The sequence below is a fragment of the Lepidochelys kempii genome, chromosome 10, assembly GCF_965140285.1.
Source record: "Lepidochelys kempii isolate rLepKem1 chromosome 10, rLepKem1.hap1, whole genome shotgun sequence".
NCBI lineage: Eukaryota > Metazoa > Chordata > Testudines > Cheloniidae > Lepidochelys > Lepidochelys kempii.
The window spans coordinates 36,050,828-36,073,608 of NC_136389.1; the positions used below are offsets into that span (position 1 = coordinate 36,050,828).

Sequence of the window (22,781 nt, forward strand, 5' to 3'; positions counted from 1 at the left end):
GGCTTTATTTGCAGGCTTGGTGCTGACCAAGGAGGGGCAACAGACAGCAAGGCCCGGTACAGCCACCCGCTGCCACTCCACCTCTGCAAGGCTGGTGGCACCAGACAGAGCCACATGTGACTCTTCTGGTTCCTCCACTGGGGGGGAGGCATGCAAAAGAACCAGTGTCTGAGTGATGAGGATGGGCTGCTGGGTCAGAATATTTGGTTGCCTTTGCAGCTAGGCTGGTCATGGGCAGCAGGGAGTTTACCTGCAGCTGGTGCCCCTGGCTGAGGAGTGGAAGGTGTCCATGTCTGACTGGGGTAGCGTTTGGCACACACCGTACAGGGAAATGGCTGCCCCATTGCACATTCCCTGCTGAGCTGGTGCAGCCCCTTCACTGTGCTCCAGGCTTTGGGCTCCTGGCTGGCCCTGGAGCAGCTTGAATGGGGAACCCTGGGGCGGGGGGTGGGGGGGAAGGGGAGCAGATTCAAAGCACAAAAATAACTTGGTTCAGCCAGGCCAGCATGCCACTTTGGGCTCTCCCAGACCCCATCCTCACAGAGGCCCGTTCTTCCCTATGCTAAGCACTCTCATGACATGCCTCTCACCTCCCCCACCCCATCCACCACAGAGGCATTGCCCCTCCTTACCCTGAACCTGCACATTCACACCACCCCCACCCACTAACTGAGGGTTTAGACTACTCTTCTCCATTGCCTTAGGCTCCGCAACTCTTGCCAGCCACCCCCCCAATCACTCCACCAGCCAGGCCTGGCACCTGTGTGATGAGGGGCAGGATCTGAGAGGCAAAGAGACAAGCCAAGGCCTGCAGCAGCTGGGGAAGCTGAGCCCAGGAGGAGCCGAGCGAGATCCCCAACTACAGGCCAGAGACTAGGCAGGACGGCACTGCGTGGGCAGAGGCACCACTTCTGTTACCTCTGTTCCCCTAAAAAACCAACCTAGGGTCACACTTGTATTAGTTTTATTACAGTGCCGCTGTTGGGTCAGACAGAAAAGGGAAGGAGCTTATTTATACACCACATTCAGATTCACCACATTCATACCCCCATGAACCCACACATTTACACAGGCGGAGAGCTACCGGAGACAGCATGGGAAGCCAAGAAGCCGAAGCGTGGTAGATCTGGCGTGTCCGCCTGCGGTCACGGACAAGGGCTGGTGAGCAGCTCAAGGAGCAGCAGCTTGTGTGCATGGCTGCTTGCTTTTATTTTGGAACTGGGTGCTCCTGTCATGTACACTGAGTTTTTCTTCTGTGTCTGTCATGGAGAAGCATTCCCAGTCCCTCCCTGTTCCTTTCATGCATCTTTTCTTTAGAGCACTCTGTGATTGCCTTCTCAGGGCAGATTATATCAGACATACCTGGCTCCGGGCTCTTTTCTCCTTGCAGTTCCTCTCCGCCCAGTCCCCCATACACTCCCTCGTTCACACCCCCTTATCTTCCACACACACACTCCCTAGTTCACACTCTCTCTGACTGTGGGATGGGATATTACAGAGCTTGGCAGTTCATATAAGTGGTAACTTGAAAAGGTTGCAGAGCTTCAAAGGTTACAAAACTTAAAAGGCTATGCTAACAGTAAATGAAGTTACAAAGTCTGCAACAAGGTTGCAGAACGTAATGATACATGTTACAGATCTTACAATCGCATTTGAGCAGAGGCTTTACATAACATGTAAGTTGTGCTGCTGGTGTAGCGGTATCATGCAAGATTCCCATTCTTGCGACCCGGGTTCGATTCCCGGGCGGCGCAGAGAAATTTTGGGGGGAGGGATAGCTCAGTGGTTTGAGCATTGGCCTGCTAAACCCAGGGTTGTGAGTTCAATCCTTGAGGGGACCATTTGGGATCTGGGGCAAAAACTGGGGATTGGTCCTGCTTTGAGCAGGGGGTTGGACTAGATGACCTCCTGAGGTCCCTTCCAACTCTGTGATTCTGTAACATTTTCCACCCTTTGGTCGCTCAAATTGTGGTGACCATCCAAAGGGGAACGACATGTCTCCACTCATCCATGCTAGTGCTTCAACTCCCAGAACAATTCCAGCTTTTCATTACATGTAGCATGTCCACAGTAACAGACAAACATATCAAAATATTGACCAGAGGATGTAACAATGAGCATCAAACAGCCCTTCTCATGTACAACATTTAGATGAAAATCAAAACATTTGGTGGGAAGGTAAACAATCAGTAAAGGGGGTAGTTATACACAGGCTTTTGGACGGAGGTGGCCACCACAGGGATAGGTATGTGATTGACAATTTGGCAGGAGACAGAGGGGTAGGGAGTGGGAGGGGTCTAAGAGTTAAAGAGAGCTCTGAGCCTAATACAGTATCTTCCCTCTTCCCAAACATCGTACACCATAATGCTAGCAATGAGACAAGTGCGACAAGACAAACATGAAACAGAAAACATAGAACATGAGACAACATAGAAGTTGTTTGTTTGTTTGTTTGTTTGGTCGCAATGATGCACCATGGTACGTTTCAGTTGTTCTTCAGCTGGTACCAGCTCTTTTGAAGAAGGTGATTCTTTTACCTTTTTTTTTAATTAAAATTCTTCTTTTAAGAACCTGATTGATTTTTCATTGTTCTTTAAGATCCAAGGGTTTGGGTCTGTGGTCACCTGTACAAATTGGTGAGGATTCTTATCAAGCCTTCCCCAGGAAAGGGGGTGTAGGGCTTGGGAGGATATTTTGGGGGAAGACGTCTCCAAGTGGGCTCTTTCCCTGGTCTTTGTGTAAGACGCTTGGTGGTGGCAGCATAGGGTTCAAGGACAAGGCAAAGTTTGTACCTTGGGGAAGTTTCTAACCTCAGCTGGTAAGAATAAGCTTAGGGGGTCTTTCATGCAGGTCCCCACATCTGTACCCTAATGTTCAGAATGGGGAAGGAACCTTGACAGGGGCCTTGGCCAATTTGGTACACTGTATCACTTCCCTTATTATATATAGTAAATGGCCCCTCCCACCTTGCTTGGAGGGGCTTAGTGTTCCATGTACATTACCTGATCACCCACCTGCCAGGCGGGTGGTTTCTGTCACCCCTTGTCCATTTTTTCCTGAGCCCATCCCATTGTTTGCTGCATGAGTTGAACAGCTTGAGGAAGTTCCTCTCATAGAAGTTTATGCCATTGGATCAGTTCCAGAGTGGTGGGGTCAGAGAGGGAGGGGATCGATTGTGATAGCATAAGGTGCATTGGCCATCTAAACATTAATTGGAAAGGCATCACTGAGCTACTGTACCGGGATCTATTCCTGATTACAGCTGACACTAAAGGCAAATGTTTAGTCCAGGCCCCCCTCCCCCCAACAAGACTTTAGACAGAGCTGCTTTGATGGTACAATTCATATTCTCCACCTGCCCAGAGCTATGGGGGTGCCTAGGAATATGCAGCTTCCGCTGTATTCCCAAAGCATCCGGTAATGCCTTCCAGACTGCCGACACAAATGGGGTCCCCTGTCTGAATCAATCACCTTGGGAGATCCGTATCTGCAAATGAGCTCCTTGAACGGAACCTTAGCTGTTTTCTCAGCGCTATGGGTTTTCATGGGAAACGCTTCTCCCCACCCTGACAACGCATCTACTATCACCAAAAGCGAGGTACATCTTCCTTCCCTGGGTGGTAATCCTTCAATAAAATCTACCTAGAGGCAAGCCCACAGACCGCCCGGCTCTCGCTGATGACCTAAAGGCAGCTTATCCTTGGATTCCCCTGGTCAGCATGGGTTAAAAGCAGCACATGTAAGACAATTCTGTACCCAATTGGTCACATCCTGTTGCTGTCCTGGCCAGCGGGGTAGGTCTCCAGCTCATTGCAGAGTCCCTTCCATGCCTTCGTGGGCCAGTGCATGGGACCAACATATAATTTCCTGTTGATCCCACCATGCCAGTACTACTAGCAGGTGGTCCTCTGGGTGTCCATCTTGCTTCAACTGCTGGCACAGGGCCCCACGTGTGGTGACCAGGGCCACCACAGGGTCCTTGCTAAACCATCCACTTTATTGTTAAAAAGGGCTTCCACTGACAAGTCTGCACTTTGATGACCTTTAATATGCCCTACTAACAACTGGTTAGGATTAGCAGTGACCCACTGATGCACACCCTCTCAGTCCTTATAATGGACCAACTCCTTCCCGTCAGCACTTCTCCAGTCACTACTGGCCCATTGTGGCATCCATTTAGTCCACTCTCCTAACATATACTGAGAATCTGAAAAGACCACCAAGGGTCCCAGACACGGCTCCCAAAGCATTAAACATTCCACCAATGCCTTTAATGCAGCCAGCTGTGCCAACCCTTGGGGCCAAACTCGCACTACTGACTTATCTTCCACATTTATTACTGCACTCTGTATGTGGTTTTTCCCCTCTTTTACCCAAGCTGCCCCATCTAAAAAATAAATGTTGGCCAGTGCTGTTAGGCTCCGTGCTTGCTCTATTGAGGTTACCCAACCCACTGGCACTGAATGAGTCTCTGGTACAGGGCACTCATGTTTTGCCCCTTTTGTCTGAAGCAAGACCCTGGGTAGTTGCCCAGCACCTGGGGTATTTTGGTATTGGACCCCTCGATTTACCAAGGCCAGGGTCCACTGAGCCATCCTTGGATTACTTACGCCTGCTTGGGTGAGTTTTCCTGACAATATATATTTTGAGGGGGTGTGGGTGCTCCGAATAATAACTTGATTATCTCCGACCATCACCACCCCTACTTCCAGCACCCATATTACTGCCAGACATTCCCTTTCACATGGGCCAAACTTTTGCTCCACTGGTGTTAAAAGGCATGAATAGAATAGGCTAGCGGGACTGTTTTCTGCAATGGGCCCGCTTGTAATGCCACCACGGCCAACGCCTCAGGACTGTTGGCGACCCTCATATATATGGACTCTCCAACCCGTACGGGTCACAGTGTCGTTGCTCGCAACAAAGACTGCTTCAGCTCTCTGAAAGCTGCTTCCTGTTCCAGGCCCCATTGCAACTGTGCCTCCTTCCTCAACAGGTTATAAAGGGGTTTGGTGATACACGCATAGTCCCATATGTGGGCTCTTACAAAATTAAAAGCCCCTAATATGGCCTACAGGCCTCTCAAATCTTGGGGGGCTGGTAGATTCTGCAATGCTGACAATTGTTGTTCCTGTTTCTGACAGGGTAACCCCCAGGTACTCCACCTGCGGTTGTGTTAATTGTGCCTTTTCCAGGGACGCCTTCATGCCATACTGTTGAATCAACTCCAGTACTTGTTCAGGCCTCCCTCGGGCATCCACGTCGTCTATTCCCATTATCAGGATATCGTCCACATATGAGACCACGCACCCCTTATCCCCTGGAGGGAGATGCTCTAACATTTGGGTCACTACCTTACGCGCAATAGCAGGGGCACTATGAAATCCCTGGAGTACTCGGGTAATGCAATACTGTACCCCATCCATGTGGAACGCGAATCAATCCTGCAATCCTTCCTCTAGTGGGATAGCAAAGAAACAGTTAGACAAGTCCAGTACAGAAAATCTTTTAGCTTCCCTTGGTATGTCTTGTAACACCTGGGTCACGTCTGCAACTATTGGCGCCCACTGGGGGTGGGGGGGTCATCACATTGACTCTCTGATTGTCAACTATCAGTCTCCATGAGACACCATCAGCTTTCCTCACAGGCCATATTGGGGAGTTAAAGGGGGAAGTCGTTCTTTTCACTACTCCCTGTCTTTCCAGCTCCTGACTATCTCCGCTACAGCCTGGTGTGCCGCAGTGGGGATAGGAGATTATTTCTGTGGGGGGACAGCTGGTCCTTCTATTTTCACTGGTTTCACAGTCCATTTACCGCAGGCCAGCTTGTGGGCCACCCATGATTGGGGAAAGTTCTTCCTCCACTCCTCTCTGCTATCCCCAGTCACTACCGCCATCCCCAGCATACTACTCATCAGCAATCCAGTATCTCCCTGCCTTACTTCAGGGGTCCAGTCTTTCTTTGGGATCCTCCATAAACCTTTGTTAGCACTATCAACCACTATTTCTCCCTCCCACAAGCAATCTATGCCCACAATTGGTTCTGTAGTTGTGGGGCTATAAATCCAGGACCATCTTCGGGTAAGATTCCCCACCCGAGTGACCAATCATCGCAACACTTGTCCCTGCGCCAAGGTACCATCAAATCCCTGGATCTGAATGGTTCCCTGGGTTTGCACTCCCGGCCTGAGGCAGGGAAGCAGTGGGACAGCCGCGCCAGTGTCCACCAGTACCACAAAGTCTAGTTCAGATGTCTCAGGGTGCTCAGGCAGCCCCCCCCCACCTGAAGGTGCACCCACAACCTTCCTCCCGAATCCACCTGGAGAGGTCCCACCCAGCCCATTCCTGGGTGCTTCCCTCTCCCAGTGGACTCAGGGAGTCAGGGCCCCCCTAATCTGAGGTTGCTTTTCTGGTCCAGATATGGCCCCCTGGCTCCGGGAGCTTCAACCCCAGCTGAATACAGCGGAGTGCTCAGGAATCCGTGGACTTCCCATGCCATTGGTTCCCCCTGGTCCTTCAAGGCCATCCACAATTGTATGTGGAGCCGATTGGTGTGTGATCGGGGGTACCTGTATCGAGGTGCTGGGGCTGCAGCCGCAGTGACAGGAGCAGGAGCCCCAGTTCCAGGCTGACTAACCACTCTAGTGGCCTGGCATACCACTTCCTTAAGGTGTGATATGTCTAGGGGCTCTCCCTACCTCCACACTCCCACAGCCATCTGAACATCTTTGGGCAACATTATTGCAATAAGCCTTAATTTGGCCATTGGGACCACAATCTCAGACAGGGTCCTGGGGATTGCTCTCCCTCTGGGCACAGGCCGGATACCGCCCAGTTAACAATCCCACTAATATCATTTTTTCCACAAAAACGTCAGAGGCCTCCTCTGGAGCAGAGGAGCCTGCTGCATATTGGCAGCTAACCTCCTGCAGTGCCTCTCCGTGAGCCAAATTATGAACCAGTGCGAACGGGGACTGCCACCATCCGGCTGCCTGCGTTCACGGTGCAATTCCTATATCACTTCCTGGTACAGTGGATGCCGCCCTCAACAGCTTCCTAACCTCCTCTGGGTTTAACCCCTGAACCTCTATAGCCATCAGAAACTGATACTCCCATTCTGAGAATGTGCTGGACTTGGCTGGCCCTAACTTCTGAGTCAGAGAAGTTATTTCTGCAGGGGTTAAGGCTATTTCCTGTATGCTTACCCCTGTTACTGGTCCAGAGCTCCCTCCCTGAGCCAGGGGGCCATGCTGGAAAGTTAACCATTGCATAGCTGCCACCAGGGCTGGCCGAGCTCCTGGCCCATCTGGCCAGGGTCAGGGTCATACTATATGCCCCCATCCCAGTCTCCTGCGTCATATTGGAGTGGCGTCTTTGTCCCCAATCCCAGTGGTCCTGCTGCTCTCCCGCCTAGATGGGTCCCCTGCTCTAACACCAGTCCCCGCAAACACTCCACCTGGACCTCCAACTCCTTAGGCCATATCTACACTATGAAAGTATTCTGATTTTACAGAAGTCGATTTTTGGGAACAGATTGTAGAAAGTTGAGTGCATGTGTCCACACTAATTCGGTGGTGTGCAACCACAGTACCATGGCAAGCGTTGACATTCCGAGCGGTGCACTGTGGGTAGCTATCCCACAGTTCCCGCAGTCCCCACTGCCCACTGGAATTCTGGGCTGAGCTCCCAATGCCTGAATTGGGCCAAAAATTTGTTGTGGGTGGTTATGGGTAAATGTTGTCAATCAACCTTCCCTCCCTCCGTGAAAACAATGGCAGACAATCATTTCACGCTGTTTTCCCTGGATTGCCTGAGCAGACACCATAGCACGGCAAGCATGGAGCCTGTTCAGCTCACCGCAGCAGTTATGACCATTGTAAACACCTCGTGCATTATTGTGCAGTTTATGTAGAACCAGCACCTGAAAAACCATGCAAGGAGGTGATAGCAGCGTGGTCATGAGGACATGAACACAGATTTCTCTAAAACCGTGGTCCCCAGCAATTTGGAGATCATGGTGTTACTGGGGCAGGCTTATGCCATGGAATGCTGATTCTGGGCCTGGGAAACAAGTACAGTGTGGTGGGACCGCACAGTGTTGCAGGTCTGGGACGATTCCCAGTGGCTGCGAAACTTGCATGCGTAATGGCACTTTCATGGAACTTTGTGACTTGCTTTCCCCTGCCTTGAAGTGCAAGAATACCAAGATGAGAGCAGCCCTCACAGTTCACAAGCGAGTGGCAATAGCCCTGGGAATCAATTTGGAGTGGGCAAATCTACTATGGGGGTTGCTGTGATGCAAGTAACCAACGCAATCATTGAGCTGCTGCTATCAAAGGTAGTGACTCTGAGAAACGTGCAGATCATACTAGATGGCTTTGCTGCAATAGGATTCCCTAACTGTGGTGGGGCTATAGACAGAACGCATATCCCTATCTTGGGACCAGACCACCAGGCAGCCAGTACATAAACTGCAAAGGGTACTTTTCAATGGTGCTGCATGCACTGGTGGATCACAAGGGACATTTCACCAACATGGGATGGCTGGGAAAGGTACATGATGCTCGTGTCTTCAGGAACTCTGGTCTGTTTAAACAGCTGCAGGAAGGGATTTACTTCCCAGACCAGAAAATAACCATTGGGGATGTTGAAATGCCTATAGTTATCCTTGGGGACCCAGCCTACCCCTTAATGCCCTGGCTCATGAAGCCATACACAAGCACCCTGGACAGTAGTAAGGAGCCATTCAACTATAGGCTGAGCAAGTGCAGAATGGTGGTAGAATGTGCATTTGGATGTTTAAAGGGTCGCTGGCGCCGTTTACTGACTCACTCAGGCCTCAGCGAAACCAATATTCCCATTATTATTGCTGCTTGCTGTGTGCTCCACAATCTCTGTGAGAGTAAAGGGGAGACGTTTATGGCGGGGTGGGAGGTTGAGGCAAATCGCCTGGCCGCTGAATACGTGCAGCCAGACACCAGGGCAGTTAGAAGAGCACAGCAGGAAGCGCTGCGCATCAAAGAAGCTTTGAAAACCAGTTTCATGACTGTCCAGGCTACGGTGTGACAGTTCTGTTTGTTTCTCCTTGATGAAAACCCACCCCCTTGGTTGACTCTAAATTTCCTGTAAGCCACCCACCCTCCCCCCTTTGAACACAGCTTGCTTGCAAAGGAAATAAAGCCACTATCATTTAAAAAACATGTATTCTTTATTAACTGATTATAAAAATAAGGAGATAACTCACAAGGTAGCCCGGGTGGAGTGTGGGAGGAGGGTAGGAAAAGGCCACTTCAAAGCTTCTTGAATGACAGCCTTCTTTGCTTGGGCTGTACCCTGGGGTGGAGCAGTTGGGTGCCCGGAGGCCTGCCCCCCCCCCCACACATTCTTGGGCATCTGGGTGAGGCAGCTATGGAACTTGGGGAGGAGGAAGGATGGTTAAACAGGGGCTGCAGTGGCAGTCTGTGATCCTGCTATCATTCATGAACCTCCACCAGACGCCGGAGCATGTCCGTTTGATCCTGCATTAGCCCCAGAGTTGCCTCATGCCTCCTCTGATCTTCCTGCCACCACCTCTCCTCACGTTCATCTGCCGCTTTCCTGTACTCTGCTACTGTGTTCCTCCACGCATTCTGCTGAGCTCTGTCAGTGCCGGACGACTGCATAAGCTCAGAGAACATTTCATCGCGTGTGCGTTTTTTTTCGCCGCCTTATCTGAGGTAGCCTTTGGGACAGAGGAGGGAGGCTTGAAACATTTGTGGCTGCTGGAGGAAAAAAAGGGAGTGAAGATACATTTTACAGAACAATGACTATACTCCTTCACAGTGAACAACGCTATTCACATTACATAGCACGTGTGATTTTGGTACAAGGTTGCATTTTGCATCTTATATTGAGTGCCTGTGGCTTTGGGGTTAGATCACACACTCAGTGCCGGACAACAGAATTCGGCTTGCAGGTGGCCATGGTAAGCCATAGTCTGTAGGCTTCTGCAACCTTCATAATCAGCAGCGCCCTCCTCTCCCATACCAAGCAAAGCATGTTGAGTTGGCCATTTCGTGCTGGGGTTTTCCTGTTAATGTGCAGTAGCAGAAACCAAATTACCCACCCCCCCATCCAATTCTCTGGGATGATTGCTTTACTTCTGAATTAAATTCCGCTATTTCAACCAGGTTACCATGAACGATATCACTCTCCTGAGGATAACACAGAGAGATAAAGAACGGATGTTGCTTGAATGCCAGCAAACACCAGGACCATACACTGCCAGGCTTTGTCATCCAGTGATATCAGATTACTTGCTACTAGCATGGAGTGGTAAAGTGTCCTACCATGGAGGATGGAATAAGGCTGTTCTCCCCAGAAACCTTCTGCAAAGGCTTTTAGAGTACCTCCAGGAGTGCTTCATGGAGATGTCCCTGGAGGATTTCTGCTCCATCCCCAGACAGGTTAACAGACTTTTCCAGTAGCTGTACTGGCCACAAATGCATCTCAAGTCCTCAGGGCTACTTAATCATTAAAAAACGCTTGCTTTTATAACATGTATTATATTTAAAAAGGTTCACTCACCAGAGGTTCCTTCTCCGGCTTCGTTGGGTTGGGAGGGTATTTCAGTCATGGTGATAAAAAGATCCTGGCTGTCAGGGAGAATGGGTTGCTGTGTGCTCTCCTCAAGCTTGTCCTCCTCATCTTCCCTGTCTGTAAAATCCTCAGGCATGGTGGAGAGTACCCCATCATCGGAGTCCACGGACAGGGGTGGGGGAGTGGTGGTGGCCCCCCCTAGAATTGCATGCAGCTCAGCGTAGAAGCAGCATGTCTGGGGCTCTGTCCCGGAGTGTTTGTTTGATTCTTTGGTTTTCTAGGACGCTTGTCTGAGCTCCTTAAGTTTCACGCAGCACTGTGTTGCATCCCTGCTGTAACCTCTGTCCCTCATGGCCTCAGATTTTTTTGAAATGTTTTGGCATTTTGTCTTTTGGAACGTAGTTCTGATAGCACAGATTCCTCTCCTCATACAGCGATCAGATCCAATACCTCCCATTTGGTCCATGCTGGAGCTCTTTTTCGATTCTGGGACTGCATGGTCACCTGTGCTGATGAGCTCACCTGGCCAAATGGGAAATGAGATTCAAAAGTTCCCAGGGCTTTTCCTGTACACCTGGCCAGTGCATCTGAGTTCAGAGTGCTGTCCAGAGCGGTCACAATGGTGCACTGTGGGATAGCTCCCGGAGGCCAATACCTTCGAATTGCGTCCACACTAACCCTAATTTGAAACGGCAATGTCGATTTCAGCGCTAATCCCCTCATTGGGGACGAGTACGGAAATCTGTTTTAAGAGCCCTTTATGTTGAAAAAAATGGCTTTGTTGTGTGACGGGTGCAGGGTTAATTTGATTTAACGCTGCTAAATCCAACAAACTCATAGTGTAGACCAGGCCTTAGATTGTTCCCTCTCTTCTTCGGCCTGTTGAGCTCTTTCCATATCCTTTACGGTGGAGATTGCTAGCTGCTGACAACTTGCCCCTGCCGCTTGTGCCGTCCACATATCCCTTTCTGCCTTTACCTGCTCCAACTCCTGCTTCACTTGCATAGTCTCAGAATTATAATCAGCTTTAGCAGTTTGCCAAGCACAACGAATTTGCCACAACAACCATGCCGCTGCCCGATCCTTCGTCTTTGAATCCGGATGATAAAGCTCACAATATTTCTGGTACGTATCTTCCTCATCTACCATGGTGTCCCCTGATGAAACTGCCCCTGGGACCCACGGGTCAACACCCTTGGAGTGTGCCAAAGGGGGGGGGGGGAGAATTTTGCCACCTTCCCCTCCTTTGTGGATCTGGGGGGGCTCTTTTCCTTTCTAAACAGCAGCATCAAGTCCAAAATCAGAAAGGGGGAGCAGGCGATGCACGCACTCTCTACTCCGTGTTGCCCCTTACCACTAGTGTACCCTATCGGTGGCTGCCCACATTCTCCACCACTAATGTTACCTTTGTTCCCTTTAAAAAAAAAACAAACCACCTAGGGTCACACTTGTATTTTTTTTTTATTACAATGCCACTGTTGGGTCAGCAGAAAAGGGAAGGAGCTTATTTATACACCGCATTCATACCCCCATGAACCCACACATTTACACAGGCGGAGAGCTACCGGAGACAGCATGGGAAGCCAAGAAGCCGAAGCGTGGTAGATCTGGCGTGTCCGCCTGCGGTCACGGACAAGGGCTGGTGAGCAGCTCAAGGAGCAGCAGCTTGTGTGCATGGCTGCTTGCTTTTATTTTGGAACTGGGTGCTCCTGTCATGTACACTGAGTTTTTCTTCTGCAGAAGCCTTCCCAGTCCCTGTTCCTTTCATGCATCTTTTCTTTAGAGCACTCTGTGATTGCCTTCTCAGGGCAGATTATATCAGACACACCTGGCTCCTGGCTCTTTTCTCCTTGCAGTTCCTCTCTTCCTAGTCCCCCATACACTCCCTTGTTCACACCCTTTATCTTCCACACACACACACTGCCTAGTTCACACTCTCCCTGACTGCGGGATGGGATATTACAAAGCTTGGCAGTTCATATAAGTGGTAACTTGAAAAGGTTGCAGAGCTTGCAAAGGTTACAAAACTTAAAAGGCTATGCTAACAGTAACTGAAGTTACAAAGTCTGCAACAAGGCTGCAGAATGTAATGATACATGTTACAGATCTTACAATCGCATTTGAGCGGAGGCTTTACAGAACAGCTTCCCTTTAAGTGAACGGGTGGGACACACAGGGATCCCACTGCTGCTCTGAGCCAGCTGCTGCAGCAGCAGCCCATCAGTGACTCAGCCAGAGAGCACTACCAATCCCACCACGCCTGCCAGCTCCCCGTGCAGAGAGCAGCACCGGCCTCACTGTGCCATCCAGGGCCCCAGGCAGAGATCAGCAGCACCCCACCAGCTAGGGCCAAGTTCCACAGGGCCGAGTGTATACAGCCCTGCGTGCAGACACCTCATTAACCAACTGTCCCTTCTCCATCACCTTGTGCATTTGGCCATCCAATGCTCCATTCCCAGCCTGGGCCTGGGAACAGCCTTGCTGTAGGCCTGAGAATAGGCTGGTGACTGCACAACCCAAGGGTGCGTAGCCCAATGGCAGAACGTACCCCTGGGGAGGCTGCAGCCATCACACACTCATGTACACACCCTCTGTGCCCAGGGACAGTGCTGCCTAGTGATTAGTGCAGGGGGGGCTGGTAGGCAGGACCCCTGAGTTCTGTTCCCTTTGCTATGGCCCAGGCTCCCCCGCTGGGTAATGCGCTCAGCAGCCCTTGGCTGGCAGGCCCTGGCAATGCAAAGTACTAGATGGGCCAGGCCAGCCCCCAAGTGTGGCGCTAGCTGAGTGACTGGAAAATGCCAGTGCCCTACGGGCTGACTGAGGGGTGCTGGCTCCCCACCAGCCTGCTCTATGCAGCCACAATCCCCCTTGCTGGGCTCTCCCAGGGCCACCAGCGTGTTGGCGAGTGCTCTGAGCAGCATGAGTGAGGCTCCATATGGCAGAGCCCGCCGTAAGGGACACCATGGGGAAGCTCTAACTGCCCCCAGTGCAAGCCAAATGCTGTGGGCTGGCACACAGGGGGCTCTGTGATGGGGAGGAATCAGGCTGTGGAATAAGAGGCCGATGCCTCGGAGGGTCCCCTGCAGCCATGAGCCAAAGTGGTTTGTGGAGGCAAAGCCACCTAGCAGAGGGGAACCCCGTGGTTCAGCTTAGCAGATGTTTGCCTTTGGAAGAGACCTCACACCAGTCAGTTACAGCCTCAAGAGCTGGACTCTAGACCCTGCTCTGCCTATGACCTGCTGTAAGGTCCTGGCCCTGTTGAGTCACCTCGTTACACCTCCAATTCCCCTCCCACTGTGTGGGGCTGGTCCATTGAGCCTGTTAGCTCCGGGGGAAGGGACTGGGTCCCCCTGTGCAGTGACAGCACCAGAAGACTGAGTGCAGACAGGGGCTCTGGCTACGGCTCTAACACACATAATGAGCCAACAGGAGAGGCAAGTGGGGAGCATTTTGTTTCCCTATTTTCTCACACCCAAATCTGCACTTTGATTCAGTCAATGAAATGATTCCTTGATACAAATCCAGTGTCAGTCAACCCCCTTCCCACTAATTATCCAATGCAGACCCCGTGGCCCAAATCCTCTCCAGGGCACCTTGGGCTGGGGAGGGGGATTGCACCTGAGGTCACTGAGTGCTCACGCTACCCCCATCAGAACACACCGACACTGAGGACACTTCTACATCACAGACGTAAGTTACAGTCACTGCAGCAATTACTGTGGGTTTTCACATCCACACTGCTCTCCTTCTGGGGCTGGTGCGTGTCCTCACTAGGAATTCTTCCACCCACTTAAAAAGGGCAGCATGGGGGGCTGCTAGCTCCTGGGCTCTCAGCTCTGTGTGCAGCTCCCCACTGCCTGGCAGCTACTTGGCTCCTGGCAGGGAGCTCTGCACCTGGAGCCCAGGTGGCAGCCAGGCTCCCAGCGGGGAATCTGAGGGGAGCAGGGCTCTAGCTGGAGCCTCCCACCCACCCCAGGGTGACAGCCTGAGTTGTGAGCCGGGTGAAAGATTGACAACAGGGAACTTACTAGCCTTTCTTGTCAATTTCACAGCTCCAGCAGGGACCCGTGAAATTGACAAGAATGACAGCCAACAGCCCCTGTAAGTAAGGCAGTGTCTAGTCGCCCTAGCTACACCGCCATAAGCCCTACGTCTCTTGTGGAGGTGGAGTTATGTCAGTGTAGTAGGGCACTTACATAATTAGGTTGATATAAGCTGCCTTACATCAACTTACCTGTGTAGTGTAGACCGGGCCTGAGTCACTAAAACTCCCCGCTTCCACACTTTCTGGCTGGCAGGCGGACAACCAACAACACCGCCCAGCTGTTCACCCTGGGAGTTGCTCTTTACAGGCAAATAATGGGAGGTGGCACTGGTAGGAAAATCCAGTTGATTTCTAAGATGGGACAAGCTTCACCGCTGCAGCCGACTGGCACGCACATGGCCATCCAAGAGCAACAAGCCTTAGCACATGACATGGTCTCACGTCAACGCCTCCCTCTCACCACTACCGCTCGCCTCCTCTTTACAGTAGATTGGTTTCAAGCAAACCAATACAAAACCAGATCAAAATCAACAAACGCAGAGAATGCCACAGGCAGGAAACAGACACATGGAAACTGGGCATCTGAGTGCTGAGAAACAGCGGGTGGTGGCAAGACATACAGCAGAGAGAGGCACCAGTTCCAGCTCTGGGGCTAACTCAAGCTGCAGTAGGCTTAGCTCCTGGCATTGGATCCCGTTATTATAGTTGGGCTCAATGCTCCAGAGACCTCTGGAGCTCTGCTTAACCCTATGCACTGTGAGCAGATCCACTGACCTCTGGGAGGCTGCACACCCTGCCTCAAATTAAGCCCAGCCATAAGCCTCTGCAGAATCAGGGGGCGTTCTTAAATAAGCAGGAGAAATCGTGACGGCACCAGGGGCTGACCATTCCAAGCACTGACTCGAAGGCAACGTTCTGCTGAGAACGGATCCTCAGCACTCACATGCCTGGGGGTGGTTTGGTTTTGTAACGAAAATAAGATCACAGCCATTTATTCAAACATTGAGCTTAAAAACATGCCAAACCTTTATTTTAACTGGTAACCTAACTTTTTTTCCAGGTCGGTTCCAGTTCAGCAGGCAGGACAAAATTAGGGTTCAGGTTCAGTTCCAGTTCCACTCCTGGGCTGGAGGGAGCTGAGCTGACAAGCTTGGGAAAATTGCCTTCCAGAAACAGACCCAACACACACGCTCCTACACACAGGTAACAGCTACGGCCTGCAGGTCACGCTGTGGGCACGAAGCAAGTGCTCAGGCTCCAGGTCTGTGTTTTGCAAAAAAAGGGAGGAGCGGGGGTATTTATTGCACTGGGCAAACATGATTCAAAAGGATTGAAAAAGGGAGATCCAGTTCCTTGAACTATGAAGGGCAGAATTGCTGTGTGGAGCTTTCTTGCTGCAGATGGGGAGGCGGTTAAAACTCAAAGCACATCAGAGACACTTCCAAGAGCAAGCAAGGTAGGTTTGATGCAAAGCACAAACCAAGAGCAAATTGAAATGGAAAGGAGAGTGCTGGGGTACACAGACCCCAACCTGCTGAAGCCAGGCCTTGCACGTATGTTCTCTTTGGTTGAAATCGCACCCCACTGAAGTTTTGCCATTGACTGCAATCAGGGCAGGATTCCACTCCCAAATCCAGCTGGTGCTCTAGCTTACACTATGGAGACTTTTCAATAACGTAGGCTTTAGAATCTGATTTTGTGGCAAGTCAGCCCCACATGAAGCCAATGAATCCTGTATTTGCAACAAATGCATGGGGTCACCAGGATCCTGACAATTTCTTAGCCAACAGGCGCTGACAGGTCAGAGAAAATGCCCCTAGAATCATAAATTAGGGTTGGAAGAGACCTCAGGAGGTCATCTAGTCCAACCCCCTGCTCAAAGCAGGACCAACACCAACTAAATCATCCCAGCCAGGGCTTTGTCAAGCCTGACCTTAAAAACCTCTAAGGATGGAGATTCCACCACCTCCCTAGGTAACCCATTCCGGTGCTTCACCACCCTCTTAGTGAAATAGTGTTTCCTAATATCCAACCTAGACCTCCTGCACTGCAATTTGAGACCATTGCTCCTTGTTCTGTCATCTGCCACCCCTGAGAACAGTTGAGCTCCATCCTCTTTGGAACCCCCTTTCAGGTAATTGAAGGCTGCTCTCAAATCCCCCCTCACTCTTCTCTTCTGCAAACTAAACAAGCCCAGTTCCCTCAGCCTCTCCTTGTAAGTCATGTGCCCCAGCCCCCAGATCATTTTCCTTACCCTCCGCTGGACTCTCTCCAATTTGTCCACATCCTTTCTGTAGTGGGGGGCCCAAAACTGGATGCAATACTGCAGGTGTGGCGTCACCAGTGCCGAATAGAGGGGAATAATCACTTCCCGCGATCTGCTGGCAATGCTCCTACTAATGCAGCCCAATATGCCGTTGGCCTTCTTGGCAACAAGGGCACACTGCTCACTCGTATCCAGCTTTTCATCCACTGTAATCCCCAGGTCTTTCTATGCAGAACTGCTGCTTAGCCAGGCCAGAGATTTCCCCTACACAGTTGCAGTGACAATTTGCTGCCACTGTAGACAGCAGCCACTTCAGAGTCCCCTCTCAGCCATGTCACAGCATTGGGGGTTTAGGGACAGTGCCAAGGCAAAAAGCAAAGATCTTTAGTCTGAAACCTGTAAAGCTTGCACGGGAAAGCTGCCTGTCACAGACACACACTGCAATGTCAGACACCACACTGTAATCACATCTTTGCCCCCTGTTGTCCCACAGAATTTGGGACAGCCCCAGGGATTTTTGGGAGTGGGGTCGGAGAATAAAACAAGCAGTTTACTCCAGCAGGGCAAGGGTTAATCACAAAAACACACATGGGTTCCTGTCCACACCAGCAGTAATCAACCAGCCACTGGGAAACATTCTTTCCTGGCCTGATCCAGCTTCCACTCAAGTTTTCCCATGGACTTCAAGAGGAGCAGGATGGGGCCCTTCCTGCTTAGCGGTTGTACAACGCAGGACAGCTGGATCGCCCAGCACCTGACTGGGCAGGTGCCCACCGTTTGCTGTATCAACATAAGGACTTTGGGGTATCCAGGCCTCCCAGCCCATGGATCCCTTAGCACCAGCTCCCATTGATACTGCCATTGCAGTCAGGTTCAAGCGGGAGCAGGACTGGCCTTTGGTAGTGAGAGCTGCCGATTCACTGAATCTACTACATGTGCTCAGCACCCCCAGGGTTTGATGGGTCCAAAGCTTCCCCACTTCCCAGGCACCCGAGCCCTTGTGCGCACTCCTGGCGAGTGAATAATAAAACTGACACGTGCCCCAGTGAAGAGCCAGAGCCATTCTTAGTACAGTAACATGGTGCACCACCGTAGTAACATTAGGGGGAATGGAACAGAAAAGGGGCTGGTTACAGGAAAAAAAGTTAAACCTCCCCAATGACATGACCACTCAAACGGAATCTGCACCCCACCCCTAAATATTAGTTCCTTATGTGCAATTGTGTGTGTAGCTATAGTGCAATATCTCAGCTCTGCCCTGATCATGGAGCAGTCAGACAGACGGAGCTAGTCACCAGCATGGGAATCAGACTGGGATATAGGCAAAGGAGAGAGAACCGAGACACCCCAGACATATCACCAGCTGCTCCCGCAGCCTCTTCAGCTGGCGCTTCTACACAGGGACAGCTCTGCAAGCCGGAGAGCCCGATCCCGCCCGCTGACACTGGTCACTTCCACGGCACGCTGCAGGATCGGGCCCACGGCAGGGTGAGGGACATGCAAGCTGCGCAGGGAGCGCAATGGTGCCCGCTGTGGGGGCAGTTTGCCATTGCTAGGGAGGTACCAAGGCAAGGCTGAGTGGAGAGGGGTCCCAGACAGGACATATTTGGATCCAGAGGTCACCCACCTCCATGGAGTGCCTTTGGGAGAGAGCAGGGAGAGGGCCCCACACTGCCCCTCTATTAGAAGCACTGGTGTCAGACCAATCTGGGCTCCTATCGGAAGCCCTGCAGCCAGGGTGTTTGGATTCACTACGCCAGGGCAGCCCATTGTAAAAAAAAAAAAAACACTGAAGGAACTAAAAGCATGTAGTCTTGCATGGCAACCCCATGAACCGGTCCAGGGAATCCCACCTCCTTCTCCCAGCCCTCGGTTTGCCTCCGTCCCTTCTGCCATTTAGACTGTAAGCTCTTCAGGGCAGGGATGTGGCTATTCCTTGACCACCAAACGCCGTGCCCTGTCTGGGCGCTATGTAGAGGCCAGACTCACACCAGTTACGATCAGCATGTGGATCTGAACGAGCCAGAACCTGGCTTCCCTTGGAGGGAATGGGATACTGCCTCAGCTCACCACAGAGATCAGCCGTGCCCTGTACCCCAGAGGGCGCTCTGCATGGAGGTTCCACTGAAGATCACACCGTGCCGCAGGTTGGGAACCACGACACGGGGTCTTCCACCAACAGGCAGCCTTTCAGGGGGCGGAGGAGGAGCTTTTTCCCCTTTCAGTGGCATGTCCCTGGCCTCTCGGGGTGGTTTTTGGTGAGCTAGCTGGCAGCATACGCAGGGCTCAGTGCTGAGCTGATGCTCGTTGCAGCAGGTGCTGTGCAAGTCCGACAGGCAAATGCTGTGCCCGTTGGCACAGACAGGCCCATGCTGACCTCAGGGTGGGATCTGGGGTGGCCTGGAGCCTACTGAATAGGATCACCAGGGTTCCCTTGTTCCACACTAAGTCCTTACTGGGACAGTCTACCTGCACCCCCAGAATTTACTCTGTGGGGCGTGTGCACTGGGGGAGGGGACACAGACAGATGGGAATATAATTTCACTGCCTTGGTCTGGACCATGCGTCAGGGAAGGTTCTCTCCAGCCACACCCACAGGGTCTATACTACAGCTCCAGAGCCAACCCTTCCCGGACAGCTCTGCAGCGCATCACCCACGAGTTGTGCCCACAGATCGCTCTCTAGGGTGCCCCTCTAGAACACAAGTGCTCGCTCTACACGGGCTGCGGCCCCAGTGCTGGGCATGGCGGGTGTTTAACCCTGGAAGCCCAGAACAGTTGTTAAACGCTGGCCGTGAAGGATGTAAGTGCAGGCCATACAGTGAACTCAGAGCACCTGTGAGCGCATGCCGGCATGGCTCCTTCCCTTGTTAGCAGGCAGGATGGTCTCTGAAGGGGGCGACTGTTGTATCTGATAGCTGCTCCCTGGGCAGCGGGGGTCTCACATCCTCCCAACACAGAGCACGCCTCGTACTGACGGCTGTGCGCCAGGACAGCATGCGATCGCTGCAGCCCAGCTCAGTATGGAACGCAGCTCTCCCCGGTGTCAAGTCAGAACAGGACAGGCTGTTAGGAGGCTTAAAGAGAGAGTGAACAGCTCCATCCCCCTTAGCAGCCACTGGCCGCCCCACCCGGGGGCGGAATGGACGGAAGATTCATTGGCAGGGCCTGGCGCATGAACAGTGGCTTCTTTCCATCTAAACACCAAGGGCTCCCCTGGAGGATAATCCCCAACAGATCCCAACGACGCAAGTGAAGTGCTGGCTCTAAGCTACGTGACAGCATCCCCTTAGATCCCAGCAAGCCCTGACGGAATACATTTCGACATGCGTGGGTCCCAAAGCCAGGTCCTTATGCCAGTGCATTTCTGGGTGGATGAGGCATGTGCAGGGATGTGGCACGTTGATGAGGGGACCCTCTGGAAAGGTGTCGGGAGAGTTCCTCCTGTTCTCAGCTACGACACAAACCTGTCTCATGCTGCTGCCAACATGGAACGAAGCAGCTCTCCAGAAGGATGCACGGGGCCTGCTCCTGCTCCTTGTAAAGCCAGAGAGACTCTGCCTGCAACTGCAAAGAGCAGGATCAGGTGCCCACCTCTGTGCTGGTGCCCCCTTCCCCTGCATTTTGATGCCGTGTCTATGGATCGCTGAGCAGTGACGGTCTCTCACACTCAGCTGGGGTGCCAGCGCCCCACACAGACGCGTGCAAGGATCGGTGACAAGGACACCCGCCCCCGATCATTCGATACAAGGATTCCCCCCTTCGATGGAGCAGAGCAGCCGTGGTGTAGAGATGAACCCTGGACTCCAGTGGCTCGGTAGTTCCCTGGGCTGCTCCCCCGTCGCTGAGCACCGTCCTCTCTTCGGCTGGTTTAAAGATGGGAAGGGGGGAGTAAAATTCTGAAGTTTCCCCAAAAGGCAGAAGTTGGAGACCTTCTTCACCGCCTGTGCTTTGCACACCCCCCATCCCATGCTCCTTGTGACCCCTGCACTGAGGAGCAGACAGGATGCCTCCTCCCCCCACCCCAACACACCCTGGTCAAAGCTTTCTGACATTTATACATATTTAAGACACGCTGATAATATAAATTACTGTCTCTATATATACTATGTATAGGCAGCACGTCAGTCCAGGAGGGGGGCCGGTGGGTCTCTGTTCATTTCCCTCGCTCCTCTGTGCAGTGCTGGAAGCGGGTGAAGCTCATGAAGACCTGCTCCAGGGAGATCTGGCTGACAGAATAATCCTCCATGTGGAACTTCTCTTTGGCTCTCTCCAGCGCCCCGAAGACCTGAGGGGAAGGCACAAGAGGCCGGGTGACTCCACGTGGTTGGGTTTGGGGGTGGGACTCTCTGGACTGCATTATGAGAGGTCAGATCAGGGATCTCTATCTACACAAGCCTTGCCTAAGTACCTGGGTGCAGGGCTGGGAGTTCACTTTGCAGGCTTGGTTCCTAACTTGCAGGGATGCCCAGGAGCCCCAGTAAGGGTGGCATGTATCCCGTGGCACAGCACCAGCTCCAGGCACCGCTGCACTCTGACAGGGGTCGCGGGAGGAGAACCTTGCTTGTGGTAGCACCTGCTGGTCAAATGGCAGGAGTGGAGGGGTTTCCACAGGAGCTGGGGCTGACTGTCCTGACCTGGCAGGGGGGTTGCTGGGGCTCAAGGTGGAGGGTGTTTCATGAAGAGTCTGCCTCTTTAAAGAACACGTTCCTGGGCTGGAAATAACTGGGTTGCACAGCTCACTGAAACCCAAGGCAAGCGGCTCAGGCCAGGACAATCTGCACGGCGCAGCCCCTGCAAACTGCATCCCACAGCGCTTTTGAGCTCAGCAAGCGGCTCAGGAAGACAGGAGAGAGTCAGAGCGAGGGGGAAGGGGGAACAGAGGCTCTCAGATAAGATTGACAAGACAGAGAGTCAGCATGACTGAGACTGTTCCAGATGGAGAGCTGCAAAGAAGGCGGCTCTCACACCAGTAGCAGAGACATCTGGCTAGGTTGGTGGCAAGTCCAAGGCAAACAGGAGCAGAGGGAAGAGAAATGGGGGCGGGGCAATGGGTGTATGCGACACAGTCATGCTTCCAGGAGCCTTCGATGTGCTGGACCTGGGAGCTGCAACAGGCCAGGTGAGAGGAGATGAAGGGGGACACAGTGCCCAGGGACGAGGGTTAGGGGAAGGGGAGACAAGTGGCAGCGAGAGCTAAGAGAGGGACGGGGGAAGCACTTCTCACCCAGGACAGTCAGCTACACTGAAGCAGACGTTTCCATGCGCAGGACCAGCAGGGGGCGTGGGCAGCAGGGCGAGTCACTCCAAGGCATTTGGGGATGCCCCGCCCGCAGCAGAGCTCCCTCGGAGCTGCAGCGCTCAGCAACCCCCAGCCCAGCCAGGCTGGCTTGGCTGTTTCTGGGGCAATCATTTTTGCCAAAAGAAATCTGAAAGCCCCCAAAAAGGGAGACATTTTGCCCAAGCCAAGGAGGAAAAATCAGTTCCAGAGACACTCAGTCAGGGCGAGCTGCCCCAGCCATGGCACCTACTGGGCTGAGAGCCAAAGGCTGTGATCACCCACAAGCTCTCAGCGCTGCTCAAGGGGGATGGTACAACCGCTGCGGGCACCCAGAGTCCAGCCGCTAACGCCCGGCCCAACGCTAGCAGAGCCTTTGGCCGCACCCACATACACTGGTATTTCTTTATTGTAGCAGCTTTGTCACAGCACTGAGTTGGGTGGGGGACACCACTGACTCGTTCCTAACTATTCTAGGGAGATTTGAAGCCCTTCTGAAATAGTGCCCCCTCCAGTTACCCATCTGCTCTGGGACAAAAATCAGCTTAAAACACAACCGGTGAGAGGGAAAGCCAGAAAGATGAGCATGGAGAGTAGGGGCAGGGAGAGGAGCTG

General features: G+C 52.4%; 1 protein-coding gene and 1 non-coding gene across 6 annotated transcripts in view; one reads left to right on the top strand and one right to left on the bottom strand.

Moving 5' to 3' along the window:
• Positions 1-1,683: 1,683 nt before the first annotated feature.
• TRNAG-CCC (transfer RNA glycine (anticodon CCC)) lies at positions 1,684-1,754 on the top strand. The gene has a single exon. It is a non-coding gene; the product is annotated as a tRNA-Gly (tRNA).
• A 7,435-nt stretch (positions 1,755-9,189) lies between these two features.
• Positions 9,190-22,781, bottom strand: part of ABCA3 (ATP binding cassette subfamily A member 3) — a 90,740-nt gene continuing 77,148 nt past the window's right edge. For 3 of the 5 annotated variants that reach the window (XM_073362876.2, XM_073362874.2, XM_073362877.2), the window contains one exon: positions 9,190-21,176. In XM_073362876.2, coding sequence (XP_073218977.1) covers positions 21,013-21,176 — 164 coding nt within the window. In that variant the 3' untranslated portion in view covers positions 9,190-21,012. The remainder of the gene's footprint in view (positions 21,177-22,781) is intronic. The other 2 variants (XR_013636411.1, XR_013636410.1) reach the window with 2 other exon arrangements.